This window comes from Mizuhopecten yessoensis, unplaced genomic scaffold (genome assembly GCF_002113885.1).
Source record: "Mizuhopecten yessoensis strain PY_sf001 unplaced genomic scaffold, ASM211388v2 scaffold1787, whole genome shotgun sequence".
Classification (NCBI taxonomy): Eukaryota; Metazoa; Mollusca; class Bivalvia; order Pectinida; family Pectinidae; genus Mizuhopecten; species Mizuhopecten yessoensis.
The window spans coordinates 153,959-164,823 of record NW_018404221.1 but is presented as its reverse complement, the minus strand read 5'-3'; the positions used below and the strand labels follow the sequence as shown (position 1 = coordinate 164,823).

Sequence of the window (10,865 nt, the reverse complement as noted above, 5' to 3'; positions counted from 1 at the left end):
AAGATGGCTGCCTGTCGGCCATGTTGTTTATCCGATCAGTCTTAAAAGTTGCCTTGCACAGATAATGACCAAGGGGAACCTAAATATAAAGTTTAAAAATGATCCCTCAAGTACTTCCAGAGAAATAGTGATAACAAACCTACACTATCAAAATCCAAGATGGCTGCCTGTCGGCCATGTTGTTTATCCGATCAGTCTTAAAAGTTGCCTTGCACAGATAATGACCAAGGGGAACCTAAATATAAAGTTTAAAAATGATCCCTCAAGTACTTCCAGAGAAATAGTGATAACAAACTTTCACTATCAAAATCCAAGATGGCCGCCTGTCGGCCATGTTGTTTATCGGATCAGTCTCAAAAGTTGCCCTATAGAATTTGAGAAAGATCCCTCTGGTACTTTTTGAGAAATAGCGATAACAAACTTTCAATATCAAAATCCAAGATGGCCGCCTGTCGGCCATGTCGTTTATCCGATCAGTCTCAACAGTTGCCCTATAGAATTTGAGAAAGATCCCTTTGGTAATTCTTGAGAAATAGCGATAACAAACATTCACTATCAAAATCAAAGATTGCTGCCTGTCGGTCATGTTGTTTATCCGATCAGTCTCAAAAGTTGCCCTATAGAATTTGAGAAAGATCCCTTTGGTACTTCTTGAGAAATAGCGATAACAAACATTCACTATCAAAATCCAAGATTGCTGCCTGTCGGCCATGTTGTTTATCCGATCAGTCTCAAAAGTTGCCCTGCACAGCTAAGGACCAAGGAGAACCTAAATATAAAATTTGAGAAAGACCCTCTGGTATTTCTTGAGAAATAGCGATAACAAGAATTGTTTTAGGACGGACGACGACGGACGGACCACGGACGCAGGGTGATTTGAATAGCCCACCATCAGATGATGGTGGGCTAATAAAATACCACTGCTCTCCTACACACAAGTATAGCTATCCCTATACCACCTCTCAGAGTGTACGGTACACTTGTTAGACCCCAAGCTGTGCCCTTGAGAGGACAGATGACAAAGTGTGGCTGAGAGAGAAGACAAGTACTACTCCACTACATACTGTCTGACACTTTGGGGAGTAAACATCACTTCACTACACTCTCAACAAGGAAAAGAACATTTTATTTCATTACACCACAAGCACTTCCAGCGACTCTTCCCCAGGAATCAATATGGTCTGTGATAAGGGTAAAAAACAGCCAGATAAAAAAATGATAAATAATAACAAACTTTCATGAATTTATATAAACTAGAAAATTGTAAATCAGTAATCCAGTCAATTCACTGAAACAACTCTAAATAAAATTAACTTATATTTTTTATTTGGTTATCATTTAAAGAATTCTTTTTGTCAGATATAATTTTTAAATGTGAAATCTTATAACACCAGTTTTAAATGTGAAATCTTTTAATACCAGTGGCATTTTTTATTCCAATAACATGGTATTGCCAACTTTTTTCTTTTTTAAAATGAATCCCCACAAATGTGTCAAACAGTGAAAAAGTCAAAATACTTAAAAACCCAAGTTTAGATAGCATTTGATCAAAATTAAAGACACCATTTGAATTATTGTCAACTTGGAATACCTGTGAAAACTTGAGCCGTTCATCCAGTTCTCTCCGGTCTTTGTCTGAAGAGGCAAGCTTGATCTTGAGGCTGGATATTTCCGCCATCATGTCTAGTTTGTGCGTCTCTAGTGACGTCCGCGTCAGTAGTTCCTGCAAAATAAACACTTACAACATAACGATAAAGCGACAAAGTATTTAACACTGACAAAGTGGTAACTCGCACTGGAAATGAATGCTAACGGATGGAAATGAGAATAATGAACAACCAATTAATAATTCAAATGTCGATTATAATTCAAAAGTTTGAACTTTCAGCATAAATTGGAACATAACAGACATCATACTTGTCAATGCAACCATTCCAATTCTAAACGGGAGAAACTAGTCCTGAGAATAGCACACTGAAGTCTATAAATGTGTGAACCCCAACTCACCTCCTATGTTAACAGCATAAGCGTAAATTATCAGAGTTAAAGATGTTCTAGGCGAGAGATTTGTAAAACAAAATTTTTTAGGTATCCCATCCCAAACTAAGAGACTTAGCCAGTTCGTACGTACACGACATACAATGAAATGTTCTATAAGTTGAAGTGTTCATAACAGAAAATTGGGACAAATCCTGGTTCTACATGTAATACAGGAAATAACTGATAAATCATGTAAAAATATCCTGAATCAATGTTTAGCCTCTACATTACAAGTGAAGATCCTGATTCAGATTACAGCCTCCTAAACCTGGCACCTGGCCATATATTTACCTCTTTATACATATATTCTTGTTACATTATAAATAAACTGTATCATGAACTCAAAATCAAGGTGTAACTCTTGGTTTATACGGAAACTTCCATGACAGTTGTATACAATTGACCAATTAGAACATCATTATCAGCACTCATTAAACTTTTATCAGGACCTTAATTAACGTTACCTTACAATTGTATGTACACCTCAATACATTATCATGGATGAGTATAAATATAAAACACAATTTCCTCTGTCTTGTACGACAGCTTTGTATTTGTTAATATTTTATTTCACTATTTATTTAGCCAATAAGAACATGTATACTGGACATGTTATCACCAGGTGTGGTCACAAATCCTTGTATAATTAACTTTTTACACAGTATCACGACCAATCACTTGAGCATATGGTCTTTTGCCATTGGTCTAGATCTACGTATACAATCAGTTATTATTTGAATGAAACGTGTCAGCAGTTATCATCTAAATTTTTATAAAGCAACTTTAAAATCATCAAGACTTAACATATCCGAGAGGTCGACCCATTGAGAGGGATTATTGTCCTGGGCAAGTTATTTTGAACACTGATGGTTTGTCTGCAGTTGTACTTTTAGAGGTATATTGGTCTGGATAAGAGATTTTGACCCTACCAAAGGTTTATCTGTGGCACCATGAACACCCAAAAACTTAAAACGCTCAGTGTTACCGTTCAGTGCTACCGATTCTGACTAGAAATAGCTAGACAGGGTCCCAAGATACCATAGCAGACCAGGGCATCTGTCATGATAAGAGACAGGGAGGAGTGTTTACACAATATCATATTTACCTTACAGCAAGTAAAACAAACAAGTACTCTCATCTGAGGAGTTGGAGTGATGCTGGCCATGTGTGTCTAGCATTGCTATAGGTGATGCTGGGGTGTCTAGTGTGCTGGGGTGTCTAGTGTGCTGGGGTGTCTTGTATTGCTATAGGTGATGCTGGGGTGTCTAGTGTGCTGGGGTGTCTTGTGTGCTGGGGTGTCTGGTATTGCTATAGGTGATGCTGGTGTGTCTAGTGTGCTGGGGTGTCTAGTGTGCTGAGGTGTCTAGTATTGCTATAGGTGCATGATGGTGGGGTGTCTAGTATTGCTAAAGGTGATGCTGGGGTGTCTAGTGTTCTGGGGTGTCTAGTGTGCTGGGGGGTCTTGTATTGCTATAGGAGATGCTGGGGTGTCTAGTATTTCTATAGGTGATGCTGGGGTGTGTAGTGTGCTGGGGTGTCTAGTATTACTATAGGGGATGCTGGGGGGTCTAGTATTGTTATAGGTGATGCTACGGTGTCTAGTATTGCTATAGGTGATGCTGGGGTGTCTAGTATTGTTATAGGTGATGCTAGGGTGTCTAGTATTGCTATAGGTGCATGATGCTGGGGTGTCTAGTATTGCTATAGGTGATGCTGGGGTGTCTAGTATTGCTATAGGTGCATGATGCTGGGGTGTCTAGTATGCTGGGGTGTCTAGTATTGCTATAGGTGATGCTGGGGTGTCTAGTATTGCTATAGGTGCATGATGCTGGGTTGTCTAGTATTGCTATAGGTGATGCTGGGGTATCTAGTATTGCTATAGGGGATGCTGGGGTGTCTAGTATTGTTATAGGTGATGCTGGGGTGTCTAGTATTGCTATAGGTGATGCTGGGATATCCAGTATTGCTATAGCTGATGCTGGGGTGTCTAGTATTGCTATAAGTGAGGCTGGGGTGTCTAGTATTGCTATAAGTGATGCTGGGGTGTCTAGTATTGCTATAGGTGATGCTGGGGTGTCCAGTATTGCTATAGGTGATGCTGGGGTGTCTAGTATGCTGGGTGTCTAGTATTGCTATAGGTGATGCTGGGGTGTCTAGTATTGCTATAGGTACAAAGGGACAGGAGGTAGCACAGTTCCACTAGCCTGACAGATACTTACCCCAGGACACCCTAGGACTAGTATGATTTAATAGAAGAACCAAGTAAAAATCTTCAGTATCTACTATGAAAATAACTGGCCTAATATTGTCAAAATCTGCCCAAGGGTTAGTACTCTAACTATTAAATTGGACACCTGTGTTGAAGATCTGTGTTGAGAGTACATATTGTTAGGGAAGGAGCAAAGCTTGGGGAGGGAGAGCAAAGCTCATTACTTATTGGGATAGATTACAATAACCATGAAAAAAATGCAAATGCATTGAAGAATTCATATGCCACAGAATTGTTTTTCAGTTGGAAGCTTGAGCGAAAGTTCAAACTAGAACATAGTTTTCCCAGAAGGAAGAAACAAATTTGTACAGTAAACAATATCACTTACTGTTAGGTATTTAGAATTGATATATGAGACAAGGTAACTGGTTAACCACAGGGCACCATCAGGCTCTTCATTACAGAACAAGCATACTACAGTCAAAGTCAACCAAGACTGACTATGTATATTATTCGTGTGATGGGATGGGAGGGGTGATGGGACTATGTATAGGTACTGTCCATGTTCTGTACAGGTTATTGTACTGTGGGGAGGGGAGAAGGGACAGGAGACAGGAGGGGAGAAGGGACGGGAGACAGGAGGGGAGAAGGGACAGGAGGCGAGAAGAGACAGGAGACAGGANGACTATGTATAGGTACTGTCCATGTTCTGTACAGGTTATTGTACTGTGGGGAGGGGAGAAGGGACAGGAGACAGGAGGGGAGAAGGGACAGGAGGGGAGAAGGGACGGGAGGGGAGAAGGGACGGGAGGGGAGAAGGAACGGGAGATATGAGGGGAGAAGGGACGGGTGAGAAAGTAAGTGATCTGTTGAGACACAGCAGGTAGATGGTCTGAGTGTGGGGAGTGTCTGATCACCAAAGGGATGGTGTACCTGCCTGGGAGAGTGAGAGAGGAGTTTGATCAGCTGATAATCAGCTGTCTTACTAAACCTTGCACAGCTGCATCAAATATGAAGACATAAGGAGACTACAGACAGAAATGTAAACCTATCACAGGAAACAAACTTCTGTTTCTGTCTGTCTTCTCCTAACCTATATAACACTGTTTCTGACTATCTTCTCCTTACCTATGTAACACTGTTTCTGTCTGTCTTCTCCTTACCTATATAACACTGTTTCTGGCTGTCTTCTCCTTACCTATATAACACTGTTTCTGTCTATCTTCTCCTTACCTATGTAACACTGTTTCTGGCTGTCTTCTCCTTACCTATATATCACTGTTTCTGTCTGTCTTCTCCTTACCTATATAAGACTGTTTCTGTCTGTCTTCTACTTACCTATGTAACACTGTTTCTGTCTGTATTCTCCTTCCCTAGATATATACCACTGTTTCTGTCTGTCTTCTCCTTACCTATATAAGACTGTTTCTGTCTGTCTTCTCCTTACCTATATAAGACTGTTTCTGTCTGTCTTCTCCTTACCTATATAACACTGTTTCTGTCTGCCTTCTCCTTACCTATGTAACACTGTTTCTGTCTGTATTCTCCTTCCCTAGATATATACCACTGTTTCTGTCTGTCTTCTCCTTACCTATATAAGACTGTTTCTGTCTGTCTTCTACTTACCTATGTAACACTGTTTCTGTCTGTATTCTCCTTCCCTAGATATATACCACTGTTTCTGTCTGTCTTCTCCTTACCTATATAACACTGTTTCTGGCTGTCTTCTCCTTACCTATCTAACACTGTTTCTGTCTGTCTTCTCCTTACCTATCTAACACTGTTTCTGTCTGTCTTCTCCTTACCTAGCTATATATCACTGTTTCTGTCTGTCTTCTCCTTACCTATATAAGACTGTTTCTGTCTGTCTTCTCCTTACCTATATAAGACTGTTTCTGTCTGTCTTCTCCTTACCTATATAAGACTGTTTCTGTCTGTCTTCTACTTACCTATGTAACACTGTTTCTGTCTGTATTCTCCTTCCCTAGATATATACCACTGTTTCTGTCTGTCTTCTCCTTACCTATGTAACACTGTTACTGGCTGTCTTCTCCTTACCTATATAACACTGTTTCTGTCTATCTTCTCCTTACCTATGTAACACTGTTTCTGGCTGTCTTCTCCTTACCTATGTAACACTGTTTCTGTCTGTCTTCTCCTTACCTATATAAGACTGTTTCTGTCTGTCTTCTCCTTACCTATATAACACTGTTTCTGGCTGTCTTCTCCTTACCTATGTAACACTGTTTCTGACTATCTTCTCCTTACCTATGTAACACTGTTTCTGTCTGTCTTCTCCTTACCTTTATAACACTGTTTCTGTCTGTCTTCTCCTTACCTATATAACACTGTATCGGTTTGACTTGATTGTGTTCTACTGTTTATCGTGGCAACTACAACAATTCAACATGTCACAGGGAAACAGCTGCACTTGTTACTAATACTCAACAGTCATAAATTTAACTTATAACTGTTTCTGATACTGCTAAACCAGTTTTTAGTGTTAAAAAGCATGTAGTTTTGTCTTTAATTACAAACAACAAATTTTAATTGCATCTGATACCCAAAGACCACCTTCAGTGTTAAAAACAATGTGTTTTTTTTGGTCTTACACAACACACAGAAAGATACTTGTGACTGTGTGTGGTTAAGTTTTATTGTCTTACACAACGCACAGTAAGATACTGGTGACTGTGTGTGGTAAAGTTTTATTGTCTGACACAACACACAGTAAGATACTTGTGACTGTGTGTGGTTAAGTTTTATTGTCTTACACAACGCACAGTAAGATACTGGTGACTGTGTGTGGTTAAGTTTTATTGTCTTACACAACGCACAGTAAGATACTGGGGACTGGGTGTGGTAAAGTTTTATTGTCTGACACAACACACATTAAGATACTTTTGACTGTGTGTGGTTAAGTATTATTGTCTTACACAACACACAGTAAGATACTTCTGACTGTGTCTGGTTAAGTTTTATTGTCTTACACAACACACAGTAAGATACTTCTGACTGTATGTGGTTAAGTTTTATTGTCTTACACAACACACAGTAAGATACGTTTGACTGTGTGGGGGTAAGTTTTATTGTCTGACACAACACACATTAAGATACTTTTGACTGTGTGTGGTTAAGTATTATTGTCTTACACAACACACAGTAAGATACTTCTGACAGCTGTGTGTGGTTAAGTTTTATTGTCTGCCACAATACAAAGTAAGATACTTTTGACTGTGTGTGGTTAAGTATTATTGTCTTACACAACCCCCAGTAAGATACTTGTCACTGTGTGTGGTTAAGTTTTATTGTCTGCCACAATACAAAGTAAGATACTTTTGACTGTGTGTGGTTTTATTGCTCAAACAAAGCATTTTTTCAAGGTCCACATTAACATCCATGTCTGACACACCACACAGTAAGATACTTTTGACTGTGTGTTGTTAAGTTTTATGGTCTGACACAACACACAGTAAGATACGTTTGACTGGGTGTGGTTAAGTTTTATTGTCTGACACACCACCCAGTAAGATACGTTTGACTGTGTGTGGTGGAGTTTTATTGTCTGACACAACACACAGTAAGATGCTTGTGACTGTGTGTGGGTAGGTTTTATTGTCTGACACAACACACAGTGAGATACTTCTGACTGTGTGTGGTTAAGTTTTATTGTCTGACCCAACACACAGTAAGATACTTCTGACAGCTGTGTGTGGTTAAGTTTTATTGTCTGACCCAACATACAGTAAGATACTTTTGACTGTGTGTGGTTAAGTATTATTGTCTTACACAACACACAGTAAGATACTTCTGACTGTATGTGGTTAAGTTTTATTGTCTTACACAACGCACAGTAAGATGCTGGTGACTGTGTGTGGTAAAGTTTTATTGTCTTACACAACACACAGTAAGATACTTCTGACTGTATGTGGTTAAGTTTTATTGTCTTACACAACGCACAGTAAGATGCTGGTGACTGTGTGTGGTAAAGTTTTATTGTCTTACACAACACACAGTAAGATACTTGTCACTGTGTGTGGTTAAGTTTTATTGTCTAACACAACACACAGTAAGATACTTGTGACTGGGTGTGGTTAAGTTTTATTGTCTGACACAACACACATTAAGATACTTTTGACTGTGTGTGGTTAAGTATTATTGTCTTACACAACCCCCAGTAAGATACTTGTCACTGTGTGTGGTTAAGTTTTATTGTCTGACCCAACACACAGTAAGATACTTCTGACAGCTGTGTGTGGTTAAGTTTTATTGTCTGCCACAATACAAAGTAAGATACTTTTGACTGTGTGTGGTTAAGTATTATTGTCTTACACAACCCCCAGTAAGATACTTGTCACTGTGTGTGGTTAAGTTTTATTGTCTAACACAACACACAGTAAGATACTTGTGACTGTGTGTGGTTACGTTTTATTGTCTGACACAACACACAGTAAGATATGTTTGACTGTGTGTGGTTAAGTTTTATTGTCTAACACAACACACAGTAAGATACTTGTGACTGGGTGTGGTTAAGTTTTATTGTCTGACACAGCACCCAGTAAGATACTTTTGACTGTGTGTGGTTTTATTGCTCAAACAAAGCAATTTTTCAAGGTCCACATTAACATCCTGTGTGGTTAAGTTTTATTGTCTGACACAACACACATTAAGATACTTTTGACTGTGTGTGGTTAAGTATTATTGTCTTACACAACACACAGTAAGATACTTCTGACAGCTGTGTGTGGTTAAGTTTTATTGTCTGACCCAACACACAGTAAGATACTTCTGACAGCTGTGTGTGGTTAAGTTTTATTGTCTGACATAACACACAGTAAGATACTTCTGACTGTATGTGGTTAAGTTTTATTGTCTTACACAACACACAGTAATATACTTGTGACTGTGTTTGGTTAAGTTTTATTGTCTGACACAACACACAGTAAGATACTTCTGACAGCTGTGTGTGGTTAAGTTTTATTGTCTGACACAACATACAGTAAGATACTTTTGACTGTGTGTGGTTTTATTGCTCAAACAAAGCAATTTTTCAAGGTCCACATTAACATCCATACAGTGCTGTCTTAAACACTAAAACAATTTATCTCAATAACAAAAACATCCTTTCTGAAATTAAATGTATCAAATAACAATAAAAGAAAAGGAATCCTTTTTTTTCGTAATATTTTAATGAAGTTGGTGTACTGTAGTGATTACTCCTCATAAAACGTACGACCTCAAATGACCTTCAGCTGAAGACAATTCCACCTAACGAGGGGATAACATGCATGTGAATGGCGACACCAGGCAAATCAATCCCACAGCTGGATTGAATAATGATGGAATATGACAAAACCCGAAAATTGATATTAAGATGTTAGGGAAAGAAAAAGGAAGCCATGAAATATTTAAAATCCCAGGAAAATCTGAACACCGTCTGAGAGGACAAAATAACACTAAGTGTGATCAGTGCTTAATCTACAGCAAGATCACAATCACAGAATTTTGAAATGCTGTGGTTATGAATATCTTAATTATAACAAAACAATAGATCTCACTGAAACTTTGTGAAGCAATTAAACCATAGAAAAGAGTAAAATAATCTACTATTTTATTTACAAGTGGTTTGAACTGTTGTTGTAAAATTGAATTTCTTAAAAACAACTGGCAATCATCTTAAATAACCAAATCGTGTCTGGAATCCTTTCAGAAAATGTCTAACGATTCTGTACATCGCAATCATTCAAATTAACTTTGAACTAGAGAAGAGAAACCGTCTTCCATCAGTATTCACTAGCCGTTCAGAGTACAACTTAACCATACATGTACGTTACAATACTGTGTTGAATTCACAAAGACAGGGAGTACCACTACAGAAAACTGCATTGACAGCAAGTAGCCTGGAGTGAGTGTTGTGAGCACCGTACCAGAGTATGAATGAACTAATATACATATAATATGGACCTCTAGACAGCTAGCTATAGCCCACCTCAGAAACACCTGTACATGATATAGGCAGTATCATCTGAAACCACTGCAGTTTACTTCACCATTTATACTTTAGTATGGCTCATCAATGAATTAGGTTAACTTCAAACAACATGCTCTTTTCGACATGCTGTTTTTGTTAGGCCAGTAAATTATGCATGGCCCCTCTAATGGTACCAGGATCACTGGCCAGCAGTGTGTGTACAGACTCAGCATGCTAGACATATGTATTATACACGGTCTCCACAGCAATACTATATATCTTACCCCAAATATGTTCACTCTCTTTTGAAAATGCAGCCAAATCGTAATGGTGAGCATCATGGATGATTGATTATCAGTGACATATTAATTGTTATAGTGTACAATGTACAGGTTTCATTTCATGGATGCTGATTACTATATATCTATCCTGTACATATTATATGAAAAGCTGGCAGGTTCCAGTGACTGAGGATCTTACAGTAGAGGGTCTAATTACTCGTACTTGCTGACCCAGCGTAAGAACGCCTTAAAGTTGATGAAGAGCAATGTTAACTCAATGGGAAAACTCAAAAATTGAGAAACTAGAAAATGTCTGTAAGACATTAATGCCCCCGCTCATGGACGGGATATGCCCCCCCCCCCC

The 10,865-nt window shown here is 38.7% G+C and overlaps 1 protein-coding gene across 1 annotated transcript in view; it reads right to left on the bottom strand.

The window, feature by feature from the left end:
- Window positions 1-10,865, bottom strand: part of LOC110441213 (liprin-beta-1-like) — a 54,272-nt gene that overhangs the window by 40,886 nt on the left and 2,521 nt on the right. Inside the window, exon 2 of the mRNA XM_021484321.1 lies at window positions 1,592-1,723. Within this exon, the coding sequence (XP_021339996.1) occupies window positions 1,592-1,723 (132 nt within the window). The remainder of the gene's footprint in view (window positions 1-1,591; window positions 1,724-10,865) is intronic.